At 36.9% G+C, this 22741-nt stretch overlaps 1 protein-coding gene across 2 annotated transcripts in view; it reads right to left on the bottom strand.

The window, feature by feature from the left end:
* Positions 1 to 7067: 7067 nt before the first annotated feature.
* The window catches only part of NAP1L1 (nucleosome assembly protein 1 like 1), a 31425-nt gene continuing 15751 nt past the window's right edge, over positions 7068 to 22741 (bottom strand). Inside the window, exons 2-15 of one of the 2 annotated variants that reach the window (XM_051795927.1) lie at positions 21657 to 21691; positions 20872 to 20960; positions 20179 to 20281; positions 16728 to 16869; positions 16189 to 16269; positions 15801 to 15929; positions 15239 to 15310; positions 14461 to 14600; positions 12617 to 12762; positions 12508 to 12527; positions 11183 to 11305; positions 10136 to 10168; positions 9675 to 9725; positions 7068 to 7791 (exon numbers count right to left, since the gene is read on the bottom strand). In XM_051795927.1, the coding sequence (XP_051651887.1) occupies positions 7756 to 7791; positions 9675 to 9725; positions 10136 to 10168; positions 11183 to 11305; positions 12508 to 12527; positions 12617 to 12762; positions 14461 to 14600; positions 15239 to 15310; positions 15801 to 15929; positions 16189 to 16269; positions 16728 to 16869; positions 20179 to 20281; positions 20872 to 20960; positions 21657 to 21673 (1182 nt within the window). In that variant the 5' untranslated portion in view covers positions 21674 to 21691 and the 3' untranslated portion in view covers positions 7068 to 7755. The remainder of the gene's footprint in view (positions 7792 to 9674; positions 9726 to 10135; positions 10169 to 11182; positions 11306 to 12507; positions 12528 to 12616; positions 12763 to 14460; positions 14601 to 15238; positions 15311 to 15800; positions 15930 to 16188; positions 16270 to 16727; positions 16870 to 20178; positions 20282 to 20871; positions 20961 to 21656; positions 21692 to 22741) is intronic. The other variant, XM_051795929.1, reaches the window with a different exon arrangement.

Here is a 22741-nt window from a genome sequence, read left to right as displayed (position 1 = left end):
GATTTCCTCAGCCTGACCCCGTGGGGAATAGCAGCAAAGGGCCCTCCTTCTCCGTGTTTTTGATTCAAGCCCAGTATAACCGGTGCCAATTTTTAGCAACACCCTGATATTTAAGGGATCATCGCTCCATTAAACAAAGGAAACAGCCTGACACACACAACCTGGTACAACGGCTTGATCCCTACGCTTCCGAACGGCTTCCCGCTGTGCTGGGGAGAAGCAGTTTCAAATGTGTATATATATATAAAAAAACCTCTACTTCCTGCAGCACTTCCAGTAATATCTAAAGAAAGCAAGTATCCATATCACTTCCCGAAGTAAACAGTAGAACCTCGGCACTTGGAAATTGTAAAAGCAGACTAGGGAAAACAAACAAATAAAGAAACAAACCCAAACTGGCAACAGCTACGACCATTTATCTGCTTTGTTGCCACACATTTGCTTATTGTTCAGATTCTCCCCCAAGGTTAGCTTTTCAATAATTTTATTTGAGCAGAAAAGTGACCTAAGGTTAATATGAAACTATTTTTTAGTCCTTTGATGTATTAGATGTAAATCAAAAGCCCACACAGCTGAATTTGACAGCACATTATGGCCAAAGTAAACTGAATGCTGGAAGTTTCATACTACATTTGAGAGCACTGTTTTTAAACATGCATTTATCATGGCCTCAAAGAAAACCTCCTTTGCAGTAATCTTGGCAGCTAGTAAGCAGGTCATGCTGCAGCATGTGCTGTGCTCTAATAGCACATTAGGGAAAAAAAATCAACATTAATGATAGCTTTAATGGAGTTTATCTTTGATAACATTTTTAAAGGATTTCCTTTTTAAATCTTTTCCTCTTGACGTTCAAAGTTAATTTTGATAAATTGTTGAGGTGTAAACAATTAAGGTAATAACAGCAATTAGAATTTAGCTGGTTCACCCTTCCTGAGGTAACTGGAAGACACTCAAATCAGTAACAAAAGCAAATTGGCTAGCCACAAACTAAACAAAAAAAGAGAAATGAATATCTTAAAATATCCATTTATGTAAAGAATAGTCCTGTCTCCTTAGAGCTGAATAGATATGCTCTAAGATACAGTTCATTCTCACAACCATCCTATGCCCATTTTAACAGAGGCACATGCTGATTTTCCAAAGATTTGAACACCATTCACTACTGCCTCAATCTGCAGTTCAATACCATTTGAACCTAAATTCCACAGCACAAATATCTGCACCTTCAGCTGCTGGTGCATATACAAGGTGCCTCACAAATGGCCTTAGTGACATCCCTTTTCACCTGATATGTTTTGCACCTACTCCTTCACTCCTAATTAAGTCTCTGCTCATGTGACACACTTAACTTTGAAAGTGTCCAGCTAAACCAAACTGGTTAAAATGCATTCACCTATACAGAGCAGCTTAATTAAAATACCAAGTTTACATAAGGCATAGGACACTGGCCTACACCTACGCAAGACCAATTTCTAACAATTCACCTGTTCAGTTCTGGTTGCTGCTCCATCGCTCTAAGTGAACAGCCATTTGATTCCTAGTAAATGCATTAACCAGTAGTGTGGAAATTCGCATTAGATTCAGCAGTCCCACATGTGACACTGTGTAACAAGCATTCAAGAACTTTCCCACCCTCGCAGAACACTGCACTGTAACACTTAGGGACAATAGCACACAACCTCTATCTATATACTTTAATGTGAGCTTTTTCGCTTGTTCTCAGTACTAAGAGTAAATTGCAGTTAACCAAAGGAAAAAAGTGAGACTAGTGTGGAAGGACAAATGTTTTCATCAAATATACTGGAGAAAGGGACTAAATTCATTCCACTTTGCCCTTTCATGACATAAAGTTCTCTGAAGCATTGAATGTGGGATTTTTAACCCAACCCTAAACACTGAAGGACATACTCTGCTTATGTATAGACTTACAACAACTGTTTATTCCTGGTGAAATTCACCTAAGCATGTGATCAGAAGCAAACATGCAAAACATCCATTTAAACTTGTACTCTGTAAGCCAACAAATATTAACAGCCATTTAAAATACACTACATTTGACTAAACCCACCAAAAGCTAAGAGAATGGGGTAAGATGAAATACTGACAATTACATGGTAAAAGAACAAGATAACCCAATTTAATTGTGCAGAGTTTGCTAGTAAAGGATAACAAACTTCATTTTCCTAGATGCAAGTCAAAACTGAACTTTTGTAAATATTTGTTACTATTTTGAAAAACCACATTCAGTACAGTTAAGCACACTACATTATCCCAGTGAGATTTTACTTTCCTTGTAATATACATTTAAACCACTACAATTTTATTAAATGTTCCACATCTGCTACCTTTATTGCAGTTTCACTGAAACACCATGCAGGTTCTGCATCCACCCAGAAATGGCTGATGAGAAGATGCCTCCTACTGTCAAACCTGAGATACTACAACCTGAAAAAACACCTAATCTGATTCCTTGAAAGCCTCTACCATGTGAGATATATGTATTTCATACTGAATTTTTCCTTTTCTGTGTTCAAAGTTGATACTGGTAACAGAAATGCTTTCTTGTTAAATACTCTGGTCTCCTGTATCGTAACCTTCCTAACTTTGTTGAAATTTTGTATGTGCAACCTTAATTAGAGAATAATTATGGTTGAGTATTTAAAGTCTTCTTTTTAAATCCCGAGGCAAGTTAAACATTGTTTTGGGAAGTGACTGTGAAAAACTAAAAAGCTCATATTTTCCTAGTGTTCTGCCAGAATCTGCAGACAGCAGCTTGACATCACCTATCAACTATTAGTTTCAAAGGGATGCTAAACGTATCCTGAGCGAAAACCCTGAAGCATCATAACTTCTTCTGAGAAGTGACTAAAACAGAAAAAGGGTTAAGAAGGAAACTTAAATGAAATATGAGCTGGTCATTGCTAAACAGAAGGAAAATGAGGGAGAAAATAAGTCAGGGGAAATTTCATGAGAAATACATGACAAATAGATGTGTTGCAATATGTCATTAAAGCAAGTGGACAGTAAGTGGCTAATCCTTAATGGATTTTCTTGACCATTACTATCTCCCAGTAATTTCACTGGAACTTGCTGCTGACAGAACACTGAAACACTGAACAGGTGATCTCAGGGAGAGACTTTTCTTTTTATGAACTCCATCTCACAGACAGCTGTATATACCTCCTTCTTCCAAAAATATTAAAAAAGTACTTAAGCACACATTGTAGAGAAAAACTAGTCTGTAAAGGGATTTAAGTTTCTCAGACTTGACCACCACAGTAAAACATTCTGCAAGTTCAGAACATACTGTTTCTCCACTGCAGGGCAAACATAAATTTGGGCAATTACAACACTGAAGGACATAGAAGCCAAGTTCATAACAGGGTTTAAGCACCTCCTGTAGCTGCAGAGCCAACTCATGTTGTCAATTTACATGCTTTAGTTAAATGCCTGTGAACAAAAGAACCCTTCTGCCGCAGCCCCTCACGCCTTGTACACCCATTTCTGGTATACACCAAGCAGAGCCAAATATAGAATAGCTTATCTGTACTTTGTGTGTCATCCTGCCTGCTTTACTTGTTCTGATTTTCCTAAAAAGCTGAGAAACAAGTCACATGTGGAAGACTACGAGGCCTTGCCAAAGGTCTAACAGGAGGATTTAAAGAGCAATGAGATAAATCTTGTCCAACATCCCACATGGACAAACTTCAACTCCTCTTGCTAGTGTATAGAAGTAAGACTTACTATTTCCAGTAGGGAATTTATGTTCTCTTCAGGTAAGCATTAGGAATTATTTCGACACCTTTTTGAAAACTTGAGGGGAATCAGTGCATCTCAAACAGAACCAAGCAGTTATTAAGAAACAAAACTGGAGGTGTGGTAGCAACAGTTTCTCCAACCTGCACAAGAAAGTCTTGGATTGAAGGAGGACACATCTGCACAGAATAAAGGAAAAAGTGCTGTAGAGCTGAGTCTACCTACTTCAATATCCATGCACCTGTAGCCCCAACCTAGCAGACCATGAAGGCTGTTCCATACAGAAATGCCTTCATTATCAGGCTGCCCCCTCTGTACAGAGGGGTTTAGCATTTTGCTTCCTTAAGCCACTGAGAATGCCACACCAGAATCCTCTGCCCAACAGGAAGCATCTGAGAAACAACTGCTGCATAGATACTTTAGGAAATAAAAAACTTTCAGCAGACAAGTTAATCGCCCATCCGTATATAAGCTTCCCATCGATTTCCAAGTCAGGTCTACAACAACTAGCCTTAAAACACAGGGAAAGTTGAAGTACCAGCTGGAAGGCAAAGATGAACACATTCAATTTCTGTATTTTTCTATATTCCAATGAGGTTTTCACTTAAAAACCAAAACATGTCAAAATTACAGTATCTGCCATTAGCTTGGGAAACATCAGTTCCAAGAATCCAAGTAAGAATCCAAGCTTATGAAGCTAGTTAGCTGTAGGAGACATTGGTAAGCAGCGTTGCTATGATAGTGTTCATGTAACCAAAGGTAACACTTCGAACTGCACCTGACATCACCCTTCTCCAAAAAGTAAACCCTCAGAATACTAACCTTAAATTTGGTCTCCTTTATTTCAGGATGCTGTTGGGTTTTTTTAATTATTATTTTTTTTAACACAACCAAAATTTTATCAGACAGGCAAACTCTTTAGTGCTAATGTAATCTAATCTGGATTGCTAAAAGTATAGAATTATGAAGAACCATCCCCTCTCCATCAAGTATAAACTCTGAGCACACTTCACTGTCATTCAAGTCTCATTAAATTCTCCTACCTCTTCCCTCACCAACCTCCCACTTTTCTTCAAGATAAGTCACCCTTTGATACAGCAACCAAAACTGGACAGAAGACACCATTTACACAGATGCTAAACTTTGGTGTGGTACTGCAACTACTGCCCAAGAAATTCCATTTCAGTGACATATTTTCCTAGCATGAACTTCTTAACATGGTAACTTATCCTTCTCAAATACGAAATGAGGACATGCTCTATGTGAAAAGAATGAGTCATAACACTCCAATCAATGTTGAAAGTTTAATGTTCCTGCTACATACTGCCTTTCAGAACTGCTAAACAACAGTGTCGTTGATAACAAAACTATGTTAAGCACCAGAAGTTTTTATTTAACCAATGCCATAAGAAATGGCACCTTATTTATATTTTATCCTTCCTTTTCCTGCAGTCTGGAGACCACAAGAACTGCTGCTTTAGAACTAGCAAGTCAATCCAGAGAGAAGCTTACCAAAATCTGTCAGTAAAAATGGATTCATGGCCCTGGATCTTGCAGGCTGCAGGTGTGCCTTGACATGTACCAACTCCCCTTTTGAAATATTGTATCCCACTGTATGTTATGAAGATGTTAAACGAGAAAGCAATCAAAGAACAAGCCAAATTTGTTAAGTACAGTGAATTTTGAAACTTAGACAACTTTTAACAGTTCATTTTCTTTTTAAGATACGGATTCCAGATGCTGTTAGCAAAAATGGGCTAGATCTAAGTAAGGACTTCAGAGACTTCGCATGTCCAGAAGTATGAATCCCGAAGCCCCATATTAATGACTGCTCAAGCTCATAACATGCCAATAGTTTGGTCTCCACATACCCTGAAGTTTAAACTTAAACCTGGGAGATGCTCAGCAAAGAGACCATGTGAAACCCAAACACCTGGCAGGGTCACCGCCTCAAAGGACACGCATATTCTGGTATCACAAGAACACAACTACACCTACTTTAACACACAGCTACTAGAGAACGATTGTTAACCTTTCATAACCGCGTTTTTCTATGCTATGATATATGTGTTACCTAAAAAACACCCAAGATCACAGCTTCAACAGTCCTATTTTATATACAGCTATAGATAACATGAGCTCCTTTTCCCAAATCCATGGATATCCTGAGAGGGACAAAGCCCGACAGGGATTCTGAAATGAAGCAGTGTGATATTTAAACCTTCAAGGCATTAAAAATAAGAACAAATAAAACAAAAAACAGTTTAGTCAGAGGACACTAGGCCCACATCCTCTCAGGGGGCCTGATGATTCAGAAGGGCACTTGGGATAAGGTTCATTCTGCATTACTTACCCTCCAAGCAAGAGACACGCTAGAGAAACTCTTCTACCAGCCCTATCCTCATGTTATTGACTCCTGTTTGCCCTGGTCTTTCCAAACTAAGTCAGTATAGGAGTGGCACAAAAAAAAAAAAAAGTAGCTACTGCAGAAATAAATCCACAGATAGCTGGACATTTCTTTCCAATCCTACAAGGACCCTTCTATGCCCAAAAAAGCTCTCTAACTACTTATTTAGAAGATCAGAACTGATATAGTTATCTGTGAAGGACAAGACTGCACAGAGTACAGTAGCATGCTACTGACTGGGAAAACTCAGCATCATCCAGCACCTCCACTAATAGGCTAGAGGCAAGGTTAGAATGAGAAAGGTCTTCTAGCCCCTGTGTTTCAACTGAGAATAAACATCCAATATGGACAAAAGTATGAACCAGAACGTGCCATAACAAGCACATGAACAGAACACTAGGTGAAGAAAGAGGAATTCTTTCCAGTTTGTTTCCTCCTCCACAGATGAAACAGTGAGGACAAACTAGAATAGAGCTAAGTGTTCTAGCACTCCCTTCGGCTGCAGGGTAGGTTTTGTTCAGGATAACATAGCTCTGTTCTACACAGACTGAAAATCCAAGGCACTTTGCTTCAGATTTCATACTAATATGCAATGCCTTAAAGTCAGGCACGGCAATACCGAAGTCCTTTATCAGATCTAGCCCCATTTCTAAGGACTTGTCTTCTCTAAAATGGCAGTGTGGACCAATCACTGGAACATCTAGCTCAGATTCACAAGTATCACACTGCAAACAGAAAGTACTGATCAAACTTTCCAAACTACTGTGTTTGTTTTTCAAATGCTATATAACTTACTTGTCAGTAATTATCAACGTTTGTTTCAAGTAAAACATGAACTGCAGCATGTAAGATACATCTTACCAGTTTACACGTGCAGATACAAACATAATAAAACAAGACTAGCTTCTGAAAATACTAGGTTTTATTCACACCCCAGTGGTAAACAATAACCTTAATATGATGACTAGGTTTCTTTTGTAGATCACTGTGTCACATAAAATACAAAACCCATAGCATAAACAAGCTGACAGTTATGAATGTTTAATGTGGTCTCATTGGAAATTAAACAAGTTATACTAGTCTTCTCAAGTAGTCAAATTCAAAATGCATCATCATCTCCTAGTTAGTACAAGTCACTGCCATTTCTATAACAAAGTAATGAAGGCACAGCTAGTGCAAGCAGACTTAAACCCGTTCAGACTACTGGGCTGAAAAATACTTTGGTTGGTTCTTCAGGAGAGAGTTTTCTCTAAACAAATATTGGTCTCAGTTAACAGTTCTGATAATCTTCACAGCTGCAGTCTAATAGCTACATGACAAAGACTTCACAAGAACCAAACTATGTAGCAATGAATTAACATTCATGCTTTAGGGAATTTACTGCATTCTACATATTGGCAGAAAATTATACTGTTAAAATGCTAGGTAGATTGAACCTACATTTTAAACTGGTTCTTATGTGTTTGATTTCTTTTTTTAACAAATTGGTTACTTAATTCTACCAAGATACAAAACATAAGGCTGTAAGTAACTAATAGTTGTGTTTAGGCTATTACAGTGCAGGTAATCCTCAAGGCCACATACACACTGCTTCACTGCTGCTTGCATTCTGCTGGGTTTTGATCCTTCTGTTGAGAAAAAAGGAAACATTAGTTTACAGAAATCTGAACTTTAAAAGAACTATCAATATTGCTAAACATGTGTTCATAAGCTGCAGTATTCAAGTTCTTCTTCCATCTTTTCCCTTGCACTAATTGTCTAGTATTAGCAATACTGCTTTCTTTGGACACAGCATTTATTTTGGCTTTCTTAGTGCATTGGTATACAATCCAGAACAAAAACCTGTTCAGAACCGAGTGTGGCAAAACACTCTGAAAGACACTGTAACTGTAAAAAGGAGAAGCGTTACATGTAGTAACAAACAACCCAGCTCAGAAGAAGCATCCAGGCCTTCTACTCAGTTTAAGACAAAACAAACTTCCTATGGGCAGTAAAAAGGGTATGGTCTTATTCCAGAAGCCACCCTAGAGCAACCACCCATTAGATCAGAGACTAATAATGAAGATCACTACATCTGTACAATTGTGAACAACTCAAAAGGTAGCTTTCGGGAAGGATGAACTGGTAAAGTTGACTAAACTAATGTGATTTGGAGAGCAACTCCAAATCACAGGATATTCTTAACACTCTGGAAACGTCTAACAAATTCCAGTTGTTAAAAAATTCTAACATGGAAAATTTCTTCTGTTACAGTGAAACAGAAAACCAACAATGTCACAGTAATACAGGAATTTAAGGAAAAGGTTTTTTGGGGGCAGAGTTCAAATGCAAGTTTTACTCTAATACCTTGGTCTGGATAGCTATTCTAGGACCACAGTGCTTTAATAAATTCAGCTGCCTTATAGCCTGCGATCAGCTTACAACTATTTATCCTTATGTCAATACTCTAATCGTACCACCACTGTTTCTAGCCCTCTGGCAGTTCTCTCTGAAACTGAGCATGCAGTCTTGCCCTTTCTCAGTTCTGTTTCTCTAAGAAAAGCAATATGCGAAATGGTCAAAATAAGAAGCCCAACTTGCAGATGTTTCATTTTGATTCCAAAACTTCCTTGACTAGGAAGCAATTTGAATACACTATAGCAGATGAAACATCACCAAGAGGCTGTACATTTTCATTAACAGTTCTTAATCTATGCCTTAGATTACGTAATTCTTTCAATAGTACTTTGATAGTAGCTCAAACCACTGCTACTGAAAAACACAGTGCCTCCTCATTTGAAATGGCAAGGATATTTTACAGCAGGCATTTCAGAGTACTTCAGACTTCATTTCCATGACTGCAACTTTCACCTATTACCACCAGATGTTTTTAGCTGGCCAGATGTGCCTTTCCCTCAACTATTAAAAAGGTATGAACTAAGTGGTTCACAATCATTTTTCCAGCCTGATTAGTGATTTGCCCTTCCTATGGATTAAGAAACCTGTCAATTGCGCTTGGCTCTTCACATTTTAGTACTTGGCTGAAGATACATTCCTGAACCTTGACTTTTGTTACCTTAAACAATAAAAGACTTGCTATTTATCTCCCTTGAAAAAGCCTCAGTTTTGTATTCTGCTGGGAAAATCTGTGCCAGAGCCAGCTTGTAATATGTTTCCAAAAACTGAACCTGGATACGCAGTTCTCTGCATCTCCTTACAATCACTACAGAATATTTACATCATTAGCAGCAACTTGCTGCAAGACAAGTTTATAGAAAACCAAGCCTGACTAACCTCAGTGCTCAAAGTCAAAAGTTACTGTAACAAAATGATTCTTGGAGAAAAAACTTTGTAGAAGTTTCTCTGTCAACATTAGTTTGTCCGAACCAGGACTGAAACGGCCTCAGCCAAAACACACTCACTATAGGAACTACTGATTAAATACTTAAACTAAAATAAAAATTTCATGTACATAAAACTTTAAATATCCATATGTGTACACAAACTTCAAACATTCATTTTAATTCCTTACTTTTGGGTCATAATCAGGATCATTTTCTTCATCTGCTTCTTCTTCTCCCTCCTAAAAGAAAACACTTGTTTATATTTCTCTAGCTTATTCACATTCAGCCTCCTGAGCCATTTTCGTGAAAATTAAGATGAAATTATATTCAGAAATACATTCATTACAACTTCATGCTATACATATTGTATTAGCTAACCCTCCACAAAGCATGCCATCTTTTGACATCAGTTGCAACTTAAATTTGTATGATACCTTACGGATTGTCTTAGTTTGGTTTCCATTTTCTTGTTATTCTGTTGTTTTTAAAAAATTATTCATCCCAGATCCACAAAATAATATGTTGTATCTTACTTCCTAAGTAATTCTTAAACTTAGTGTCCAGAGCTTTCAAAAACAAAAGGAACTCTTATTCACATAACAAACTACAACAGAGAAAACATTTGAACCAAAGGCATCTGTCGTCTTACCTCGTCATCTGCCTCTTCACCTTCTTCATCATACTAGGAGAGAAAATAAGTGGTTTTGAAAGCATCATAAATGCAGCCATTTATAGCTCAACTACAGCCAGATAACTCAAGCAGATGGCAAAGACCACACTGTATGGTGCTCTTGACAGAAGTTCCTGTATCTGCCAAACTTAAAAATGCTGTATGCATCAGCATGAGCAATGTTTAACTTCTCAAGCCAAGCAAGCTCCGGCAGAGGAGACAGCCAGAGCATCCCTTTCCGCAGCACTGGAGGAGCCATTAGACTGCGGTACCACTTGTGGCCAGCAGGAGGCCGTGCAGCCCACAGCAATCCATAGCCAGCTCCTCCCTCCTCTGCATCCCCACCCAAGGCTTTGGACCAAGGGCTAACAGTTTAGATTCTAAAAATTACATGTAAGACAGACATATCTAAGCTATCTTAACTGTCAAACTGTCCTTGCTTAAGGGGAGGCAAGGGACAGAAAATATTTTACCTGTATAAAATTCTAGGGGGCTTTGTGGTTTGTCGATTTCAAGCTTAGCTCTTTAAATGCACTTAATTTAAGCTTTTGCAGAACTTGCTTTGAGTGTTTTGGTATGCTTTGAATGTGCTTATCTAGCAATTTTTAGTAAGAGTGCACTCTTGAAAGGATGAGGCCTGAATCTCATGAAGCTTGGTATCCCAATATCACTACAAGCACAAAGAAGAGCTGAGCAACTAGATAAACAGACTGATTTGTTCTCTGGCAGTTCATTATAATTCTATCAAAGTATTGGGTACACCTCTCTACAAATGCCTTTACACAAAATTCTGCTAAGACATCCTCTAGAGGTTCAGCTTCCACCATTACTTTTGCCACAAAACTCTGAAGTCACTACTTCAAAGATGAATTACTTTCATGCTTCTCTTTACTCAACACTCTAGGAAGCTCTGCTGAAATCAACATTGATGCATCCCATCTAAAGATACCAATGTCAAAAATAACCAAAGTCTTTAAGCAGCAATATTTCAAAGTTTTTAGTGTTTGGAATGAACACTATACTTACGTCATCATCATCATCTTCAATAGCTTCTCCCGTGAAGTACAATACTGATCGGGGGACTATACGTTCACGCAAGAAATGACCTATTTCAAAGTCTGCAGCGAGGATTGCCTCAGAATCATCATCCTGCATAAAACAACATTATTTCCTAAACCATACGGTGATAATAACTACTTTTAACAGATAAACACAAATTGCACAGATTTTGATGGGGTCAGATTTATACAAATCCCATGTACTGATTTTTTTGTTTCAGGACCTGCTTTAGAGAATTGAAACTGAGGACCCAAGTTTGACACTTTAAACAGCCCACCTACATTATGCAGTGGGAGGCTGCTGCATCAGTAAGCTTAATTATACAAAATTCTGGAGTTTAACTTCTATTCTTCCCCCACCCCCGACTTCCTTTTGTTCCAAGTAGAAAGATTGTTTAATCTTAGTCCCATAGACTTCAGTTCATACGCACGGTACCCTTAAAGTAGCCAGGTGAGCCCATCTCAAAGATTTTACAACCTACTTCTGATTCCTACAGTGCATCTCCTCCATGATTCTCATTATACAAGCCAGTGTGAAGCACCTGAACACCTAAAATACTCTCTGATCCAGTCCCAGTCTCTCAATCCTTTTGTTTTCACACCAAGTGTTCCGCTGTCTTCCATCTGAGAATTATCTTCAATTCAAAAGGCTTCTTTTCTGGGTTTTTTTTTTCTTTTTAATATTGTGAACATAGTTTTTGGTGTCCATGCCAACTGGAGTTCTAACTGCATGCCTCTGGAACCTCAATGTCATTTCTCACTCACGCTGCATAAGGTATTCCTTCCCAACTGCTGAGTATTTTTGGTAGTTTTTCTCCTAACAAAACCACAGCTTATTGCCACAGTGAGCACACAGAAAAGTGGGTTCTCGCAGGTTTCTATTATTGTTTTACTACTTTCTCCAAGAGTTAATAGCTCGGGAAACTTTCAACAGAATAAAATACAACCAGATACATTCAACCATTAGATAAAATCATCTAAACAATGCCTAAAGGGAAAGACTTACAACCACCCATTAGATCAGAGACTAATAATGAAGATCACTACATCTGTACAATTGTTAACAACTCATAAGGTAGCTTTCAGGAAGGATAAACTGGTAAAGTTGACTAAACTAAAATCTACCACCCAACTCAACAAACACTCCTTCTAATAAAGAAAACTCAAATACATACTAGTCCTCACAGGTGTTATAAGTTAAATATGGAGGCAGTTAAAGCTGAAGCCATTTAACAACTTCCCATACAATTTTCACAAACACGCCATCACCATATTTTAAATAAGCCAACTCACCAGATCTCCACTTTCAGGAACTGTATATAAAAAAAAAAAGAGAAGAAACAAGTCAGTGAAGTACATTCTACATTATAAGTTAATGCAGATAAACTAGCGTTCAGCTTACCTTCAGGAGGACTAAAGAAGTTGAAGAAAGAGTCATTGGAAACAGTTTTTGTCACAGTTCTAACTGTTCCACGGCCCTTATGTTTCTGCTTCTTCTTAATGGTTTTCAAAGTAACATTCTTTCCTTTTTTCCAGTCTATTTGACAACTAAAAAGAAAAAAGGGAAAAAACCAAACAAAACCAAAAAATGAGCTGCAGCTTAATCACGTTCGCCTTGTTACAAGTACCTACTGAGACTATCACAACTGCAAGACAGTGCAAAGTAAATACTAAGGTAGTATTTATTCAGTGTTATCTTTTCATTCCTTTATATGTGGAGAACAAGAGTAACAGGCTCATTTTAGGATTGTTTCCATCCAGAAATTTTTCCTCTCCACTCAATCTCTGAAATACTAATTTTTATTAGATACCAAGTACTGCCTATTTTCCTATCAGAGAACAGTATCACACTGTTTTTAGAGCCACTCATCCACTATAATGTCATATTTGGTCACGTTAGTAATATGCCAAAGTTCACCACATCTATCATTACAGTCAATAAATCCTTAAAATAATGCATCAAGCAGGTGTGTAGTTTTTGGCTGATTTTGAGTTGTTTGTTTGTGAGGGTTTTGTCTTCTTGTGTTTATTTGGGTTCTGATGTTTTGGGGTTTTTTTTAACTCTATCCTGCTTACAGAGCCAAATCATACCCACAGACTTCTCTAACAGTCAAAACATTTTGGTGACATGTAAATGAAAATGTCATATCTGTGAAATTATCTGCATTTGCAGAAGTTTCTGATTAGATTCCTTTAAAGGCTCAAAGGAATGAAGCGAGTTGCTTTGGGACAAGAAAAGGCTTTCTTAGTTAAAAGACAAAACAAGGACTAGGAATTAACCATTTTCACAGAAGCAGAGTGTGACTGCACATCATACTCTGCCAGGATTCATGGTTTTCAAAAACAGTCCAAACTGGGAAAGACAAAACAGTTCGATCAAAGCTACTCAAGCAACTAAAACTAAATCTTACAGGAGATTCGCAAAATATGTTATATTAAGTGACTGGGAAATGAAGTGGTAAATAAGTCAGTACCAGCAACTGCAGATTATTAAAAGGGTAAAACCAACCATGACTTTACAGTGATAATTTGTAACTTAGTTGCTATCATTCAGAAGACCAGCCAGAACATTAGAGATATGAACATGAAATCAACTGAACAGGCCCAAATGTACCCGGATAATTATGTACAATTCAGGTTTCTCTCGTCCCTGTGTTCACAAAGAAAAAATTTAGCTAATTTAGAACAAAAGATTTCCCTGAAAAGGAGTGTGACAGCTTTTTAGACTAGTAGCCTGGAGTTAATAGATGACTGCTCTCCATTTCTCAGATAGACACTCTGAGGCAAACATCTGACACTTATAAAACAAAATGGAAAACTGCAATGTAAGTAGTAAAACTGGAATAGACTTCCCAAAATACTGCATGTCAGAAATACAAAAAGATTAAAAGAAGTTATCAAATAAATTTTGGATAAAGCTATAAAGGACTACTAAAAGATAGCACTATCCACCTTCCAATTAATCTTTAGTGATTTGCAGAACAGGATTTCTAAATAAATACTGATTACATGTTTACGTATATGCATATATAAAACATTTACACTTATAAATCATGTAATATAAATAATATATTTTCTATACTATATTGAAGTTAAAACAACTAAAAAATTCAAGACAAACCCAGTTGTTCACAAGTTATTAGAAGTATCTTTTCCAGCGCCTTCCCAAGATGCTGTAAAAGCCTACAGTTGGTTAATACTAAGGAAGAAAGTGTTATTGCCTTAAAGCTATCTGTTAGCACTTACCCTGTACAACCCATGATTTCCGGTCCATCAAAGGAGAAGGGATCAGAATCATCTGGTTCTGACCTCATTCTATATGTCTTTGTCAACACTTCATTTGTGAAGTAGTCGTTTGGTTCAAAATGAAATTCTAATGTGAAACTCTTAAAAAGAATTGCAGAGCAAGAACTTTAGTAATTTACAACACATACCTTTAATTTCTGAATATCTAAAATCCAAACCCGAGAAAAACCACATGCAACAGAATACACCCTTCTCCTCCAATACATCCATAACTTATTGTAGAATTTGCTACCCAAGTTGTACAAAAACTCTTCAAATATTTTAATTTATCATGTTGATCTTGTTCTTGTTAGTTAACATACTGTTTGCAGTAATGACAGAAGATCTCCTAGTGTACAGCTTTCCTGATGCTAATGTATAAGAGAGAACTTCTAAATTTAAAAATATCAGAACTTAGAAAGCTGCTTGATTTCTGTCAGGAAAATATATCAAATTGTAACAGTTACACAGAAAGTACCTAAAGGTATCAAAATGCAAAGGTGAAAGTCATCAGATATTAAGGCCAATCTCATCAGAAGTTGAAGGTTAAATTTAGTATAAAGTCATTTGCAGGGTAGAGCAAGAGTAGTACAAGTCCTTGTACTGTTTCTCAGAAGAAACAGCTGTATATTTTCTCATGATTTCCACAAGACAATTGGCTACCACAGACCATGTTGCTAATATACAAATAAGTGTTAAGATAACACAAATGTAATCTTGTTTAATAAATTAAACTAACCATAGGCTGTCCAACTTCTGAAAATTTCACTTTTATATCTTTTAAGTATTTCAGGATAGGTTCATCATGTTCCTGAAAAGAAAACACAGTGTATTTAATTTTCATAACATTACATTATACACAGATTTAAGACCCTGCAGAAACAAAAATGTTTAGAATGAGTTTTCCTTAGAATAAAAACCTTGTTCCAGTACTGAAATACTGTCATGAACGTGACCAGCAGATGGCAACAATGGCTGTACAGACTCTCTAATGCAGCACACAACCAAAATCCATGCAAACACCACGTACAGTTTTTAGCAGTGTCTAATACACATCACACACACTCCTATAAGCACAGAAAACGTACTAGTATGGTAAAATAGGTTCCAAAAATAAAACAGTAAAGAAATATTTCAGTGTTCTACACTCTCAGTTGAATGAAGTACCAGAGATGAGAGCCAAGTAATGGTTCCATTTTCACTCTTCAACAGACATATCAAGCAATGGAGTGTTCCTGCTCTTTTCTTAAAGACACTTGGATTAAATACTAGTACTACTATTTAAATAAGCCTGGACCTACCTGCACCATATCACTGAGCAAGTCCACATTCTTGAATACTGTCAGCCAAAACTCAGGAATTCCTTTGGGGTCTTCTTTTTCTTCATCTTTTTTTTCTTCTTCAAGCTTGGCTTTCTCTTTCATTTCCTCCTTAAAAAAATAAAAATGTTAGGTTTCCTTAATTTTAAAAGAGTGCCCATAAGGTTCACTAACAGTTTCATTTCAATACCAGTACAGCTTAAGCTTCATGTGCATGCTTTAAGCAATCATTAAGAATTAATATAGTTATTATAAGCAATTAATCATTAGGAACCCAATCTTTTTTTATTTTTTAAACTTCAGTTACTGTACTGAATCTTGTTTCATGCTAAAGCTTGAGATATTGATGAGAACCATTTAAGATACTCACTGAAATTTCTTCTTCAATATCTGCTTTCCATTCACATTCTTCTTCTGTAGGTTCATAAATTGCATTGATGATTTCACTTCGCTGGAAGATTAAACCAAGAATATTTTTGAATTTCCTAGCCATTTACAATCAGCAATACCCATATCAGTAAATTCTTAATCCTAAATTACACAATTAGTACTACATTAACTATTTATCAAAACATTTTCTTCTGGCTCTAGAAGGCAGACCCAGCAGTTTGGAGGTTTTCAACACACTAAAACACTGAAGTCCCAGAAAAGTTACAATACCATCTGACATCTGCTTAATTAAAATGAAGTCTGGTATACTGAAGTGATTTTGGTAACCATGGAACAGACTGAACCTCTCACTCCCTTAACTTAATCAACGTTCACAGGGATGCCGAAATTGTATCAATTGAATTAAATGGGTACATATGAGACCAAAGTAATTCTGAACTGCACACGCATTCAGTTTATTATATTCCCTTGTATTTTAGCTGAAGCCTTAAAGTACAAATCAGAGTAGCATTAAAATACCTTGTCAAATAAGGGTTGATAGAGAGCAGCATATTTTCTTTCCAGCTCATGAACTTCCTCATAGAACTTTGCTTCTATCTGTGCACACTGAACTTGAAGGTTCTTGAGAGCATTCACACGTCTTTTAACAACTTTAGGCAAGCTGAAAGATTCAGTGACAGAATTGTTATTAACTCTGCCTTCTAAGCACATACTGATTCTTCCTTAACCAGTCCCCTTGCAAGGTAACCAGCTTGTATCACAACACGTTTTGCATTCTACTTTAGCTTTAGAAAGCTGTACAAACCAAAACTATGACCTACTGCACCACAGATTGAAACCGTTAGCACAAGCTCTTAAACTGAGGCTTAATCTCAGTTCGAATCAGAGTATTCCATACCTGGGTCAATCATACAACAAACTTGAGCAATAAATCTCCATCCTAAAAACAAGTTCTACATTATCAATGAGCGGCACAGTAAACTCATAGGGTTGAGCATTATTAAGAAAGGTTTTACCATTAACTCCCCTGGTTTTATGAAAGAAAGTTCAAGACAGCTGAGTAATTCTTTGCTAAGGAATTTGATCTTCAAAATTCACCTTTTTGTTTCACTAAGCAAAGCAACTGGTAGAACTGTCTTCTAAAATACTCCCAAAGTGAGCCAGAACTGTTTTGCTAAATGAGCCACCATATTACAAATGTGTAAAAGGAAAGCAATTAATGCATTCCTTATTATAAATACTGGTCAGCTACAATTCCAGTATTAGTTTCGCTTTAGTAAACTATGCCAACACTAAGTTACTGTTAGGATACAAAGTTAGCTACACCGAGGCTACTGGTGAGACTTACAGGGTAGATTGCTGACAGCCTCCACTGGTGGACCAAACCCCAGCATATGACTACACAAGATTGTTATGTTAGCTTCCCATATTTATTTTATTTAAGCAGTTGAGCCGTGTTATTTACAACAAAGTAGTAAGCAACTGCTTTGAATTGTTAGGACCAGCTTCAGATTAGAGGAATTACCCAAAAATACATTGAACACTGAGGGTTCATAATAATTATTAAAGTTATCTTATCTCTATTAGGCAGGACAAGCACACGATCCAACATCCCTGTTCATTTTAAATGCAGAATCCTTCTCCCTGCCATCTTTATGAATATACTATTTCTGGTTACTAAGATAACATGCATTCCATCATTAAATCAAGGTTGCCCTTAACCTTCTAATTTTGGCAAAAGTACATCTGTTACACAAACTACGAAAGCCACATAAGTTTAGGCGTGTAAGCTCATACAGGGCTGATAGCATTCTTGTTATTCTGGTATTTTTCCAGAAGTTAGTCAAGTTAATAATTTGCTGTAACTTTAACAAGTACAATATCAGAACTAACAGCAATTTAAGGAACAACTTGAGTTAGAACAAGAAAAAAGTATTAAGGAAGAATATTAACATGACCACACATCTAAGTCATACAACAATCACCCACTTAATGCCACATGCATATATCTAGACTAAGAGTACTGGTCCTAGCAATTGCTTGTAAAGCACTATGAAATTTCTAAGATGTGGTGCCATACATGCAGCATGTCCAAATCTAGTTTGTCAAGAGTAAAGATTTCAACCTCTTTATTAGAGAATCTAGAATCTTTTGCATGTGTCAAGCTGCATTTCATTACATTCCATGTCAAGAAGTTCAAATTTCACAATTTATATATTCATACTTTTATAAACTTGGTACTTTTAAAAAAATAAAGGTAGTTTCATGAAAGAGACAGCTCTTACAAAATAAATCCAAAATGGAGAAGCAGACCAAGAAATCTGAGCTGGACTGCACAAATACAACAGCAACTAGAACCTGTTGCTCTGAATACATGCCACTAGCAAAAGTTATGATCACACAAGCATACAACTTCCTCTGAACAGCTGAGGGAAATTCAACTCTGTGAAAGTAAGTTTCATTGAAAGTATTGTAGCCAGGCACAGGTAAAGGGGTAAGTTATTGGACAGCTGCCAAGCAATTAGCATGAGCAGACAGCTGTTTTCCTGGAACCTGTTTAGCTTCCCACCAGTTTATGCATCTAGTTCCTTAACAGCCCATATAACAGGCTTTTAGGATCCCACATTCCTGCTGACTTCTATGCCATCTCAGTGTCTAGACTCTGTAGTCTAAGCTCTAAATAATACTTGGAGAGACATGTAAGAAAGAGGCACCAGAAAAGCACGGTTAAGTCAGCATGCACATATTGAGAAAGTGCAAGACTCCAGTTACATGTGTCTTCCAGATACTTTCATATTGCAAGTTAAGTAAGCATTTGGTAAAATGGTGAAGTTGCAACGCTTTTGTGGTAGCGAATGCACTGCTGTACTTGGACTTGGTGAAGAAACAGTACAGCAGCTGACCAGAAGAATGCAAAACAATGTTACCACTTTTGTTCACTTCTTAGATCAAGGACCTGAAAGATTAGTAGAGGTTAATTAATATCTGTTGAAAAACAGAAGAAAAATATTGTGAAAAGCCTATAGTGTACAATATCTTTGTTTTGGTTTATTTTTGTTTAGGTTTTTGTTCTATGCTATAATCTGTAACAGGAAAGTGGTAGGAGTGGGAACAGCAGCAGCAGCACCACTGCCTGTTACCCAGTAGCTGCCCCAGTTCAAACCAATAGCAATGTAGGACTCTACCACAGCAAGAGAGCCGTACACTTTACACTTCCTGGGGATGTGGTGAAATATTCATACACAATCAGAAATTACCCGAGAGTCAGAAAATTCTATCTGTTAATGCAGATCACGTAAAGAAAATTTTAGCAAGAGTTTATTGCAAGTGAGAATACCACATGAAGTACTGCTAATAATGTTCTTAATTTTATCAGCTACTGGTTACACTCTAAGCATAAAATGACTATATTATAGACACTAAGCCTCCAAGTATTTGTCCATAGTTTAAATAACTGATGTTTCATGTTTAAGGTAAAGCTACAAAAGAGATTTCAAGTAGCAGGAAAGTATCTTAAGAAGTGTGCCATACTGTAAGTGCAGGGGACAAGGTCAGCCACTGTGAATATTAGCATTCTTTTCTTCATAAAACCTGAAATAAAAACTCTTCAATTGTGAGATGCACTACAGACAGACTATATTAGTTTTTCTGCTATCTGAGCAGCACAGTGGTTTCTGACTACTAATGCCATAGACAACAGAATCACAGAATCATAGAATCAGCTGGGTTGGAAGGGACCTCCGAGATCATCAAGTCCAACCCTTGATCCACTACCGCCCTGGTTACTGGACCATGGCACTGAGTGCCACATCCAGTCTCATCTTAAAAACCTCCAGGGATGGAGAATCCACCACTTCCCTGGGCAGCCCATTCCAATGCCTGATTACCTTTTCTGTAAAGAATTTCTTCCTAACAATGTTCAGAAAGCAAAATTTATACCAATCTGCTCATACTGACCAAATGCCCGTACCTTTCTACATATCCTGCAGATGTTCCTACCAGACCATCAAGTCTTTCCTGAAGAGCTGCAAGAATCTGAGGATTTTGCATCATCTGCACAGTCAACTGCCGAGCTAAATTAAAAAAGAAAATTACATTAAGTTACATTACATTAAATATAAAGTATGAATAAGACTGTTCAGCACTGGCAAAACATGTATTCTGATACATGCTCATGTTTTTTGCTGGGGGGGGGGAAAGAAGAAGGATTTATTGATTTTAAGAGTGGTAAACACTAAGCATGATTTTTGTTCTGTTCACAGTCAAACAACTCAGCAGCAAATTACTAAGCAACTAATCAAAAAATAAGAGATACACACACACACATGATTTTTTTATACCCAAAGCTTCACAGGTGAAGTTTTTAACTGTTGTGAGTTTTGAAAGAATTCAGTCACATATCCACAACAATCCTGTCTTTTCCAATTATAGAGGTGGCCAGCACTGCCTGAACTGGTATTAAGCATGACTAAAATGAGTAACTGCAGACAAATACTAAAAATCACATAACTTGGGGAAAAAAAGTCCTTGCTTCAGAATTTAAACAGTTCTACACTCAAAATTGTTTTACCATTTATTGTTGGTTTTAGCAGTAAATTTCTTTTAATACATTAATTAGAAAGCACATATGCAGCTGTTTAGAAACCCTTGGTTTCAACATTACCTTTGCTGTTGGCATCTTCACCAGTTTCCTCTTCTTCCACTTCTTCAACATCTTCCATATCCTGCTGATCAAGTTCAGACTGTTCTTTGCTATTAAAAATATTCAATAACAGGATCAAGAATTTAACATTATAAAATACTGTAATGAGTCTAAAGAGATCAAACTAGAGATTACGAGAGCAGAAGCAAACTGTTGCATCTTTCATCTATGACAAACTAGCAGTCTTAACAGCCAAATGAAGCCAAATTTACCTTCATAGAAGTTTCATATCTGACAATCTTGGAACAACTTAAAGAACTAGTAACTTTCCAGAATTACAAAGTTTCCTTTTTACAGAAGAATTCCTTCATCTCCTGTGCTTATCAACCAGTCAAAGCCTCCTGCTCTACAGATCTCTTTATTAAGATATGCAGGCCTTGACAAGTGTGGGTAGGTTCATCTTAACTGTACTTCAATTGCACAAAATGTGAGCAATTCAAAGTATAGAAAAAACCTACATACAGTCAAACAGTAGTAATGGGCAATACTATCTGTTTTTCCCCTCCAAAATTCCAACTAACATAGTAAGTTGATTTGTGCCACTTTTAGATTTACTTCCAATTAAGATCCCAAACCCAGTTGTTGTGAGTAACTCATTTTTCTCCCAAATCCTATAAACCTCACATCTTGCCACAGTGCAAAGGTCAGTATCCAGACTCTGCCCATCAAGTGTCTGGAGATCCCAGCCATCTCAAGTACAGCACAGGACACGGTCAGAGCCTCAGTAACCTACAGATTTTACTTACTTGTCTATGTCTGCCATTCTGCTAGATTTCAAACACTAGAGGAAAAAGAAAGAACGCATAAGAACAGCAGCATTAGATTGGTGTTACAAACTCTAAAGTGCTCTAATATTTAAAGAAACACAAACCATGTCAGCTTTATGAAATAAATACATATCATACTCTGAAGAGTGGCACATCTGCCATGCACTTTTTGAGCTCTCAGTCTAAAACATACAGAAGCACTGAAAAACTTTGTTCTGGTTTAAAACCAGAATACTCACATAAATTAAAGTACCATAAAAATGCCATGTTGAGTTTTATATCATGGCACTGTACTTGTATCATTGACTGAAAACTAGTCATAAGTATAAAATTGAAATATAACTTGAGAAAAACTGAAGTAAAAAGGGTGATAGAACCCTTCTGGTAACTGTTTACTCATTTCCAGCATGTAATTGCAGAGTATACTTACAGCTAAATCAGTTTAAAGATGTCTTTTTGTGGCTTTACTTTTAATCCCAACTTTCCAAAACCAATCCGAGTAGTTCTTCAGAATATACATAAAATTCCAACATTTTACCCCCAGAAAAATTATGCCAGGTGCCAAGCTATTTAAGATGACTTTATTTCCATGTCCTGAATGATCAAAAATTTCTTAAATATCTCAGTATCATCATAAACACATTGCAGACACAGTAACTTTTGACATCAAGAGTATTGCAAATCTTGCATACCATGAAGCATCTATGTTCTCATATGTATTATGCATAATATTTTCTGCCAGCAAAACAGTACTTAGGAATCTAGTATCCAAAAAGATGTTTCAGGTGAAGTCGAAGATAATACTACGCACAAGAAAACATCCTGTTACTGCCATCTTAGGTCCAATAGTTCAGGAGGCTCCAACTACCAGAAATAATTACATGTCCACAGAGCATGGAAACCATTGCTTTAGAGTCCTCATTATAGCTGCTGTCCTGTAAGCTAAATAAATTCAAGTTTCATTCAGGAATTTCAACTCCTTATAATGCATTCCAATCACAATTTTAGCAAAGTGTTGGAGGGATATGTTCCAGAAAAAGTGAAAATTGCATTTGATCTGTCCA

Source organism: Manacus candei, unplaced genomic scaffold (genome assembly GCF_025592945.1).
Source record: "Manacus candei isolate 608988 ecotype Guabito, Panama unplaced genomic scaffold, ASM2559294v1 h1tg000043l, whole genome shotgun sequence".
NCBI lineage: Eukaryota > Metazoa > Chordata > Aves > Passeriformes > Pipridae > Manacus > Manacus candei.
Note: the sequence above shows the minus strand (reverse complement) of the source record. Positions and strands in the feature narration are given on the sequence as shown.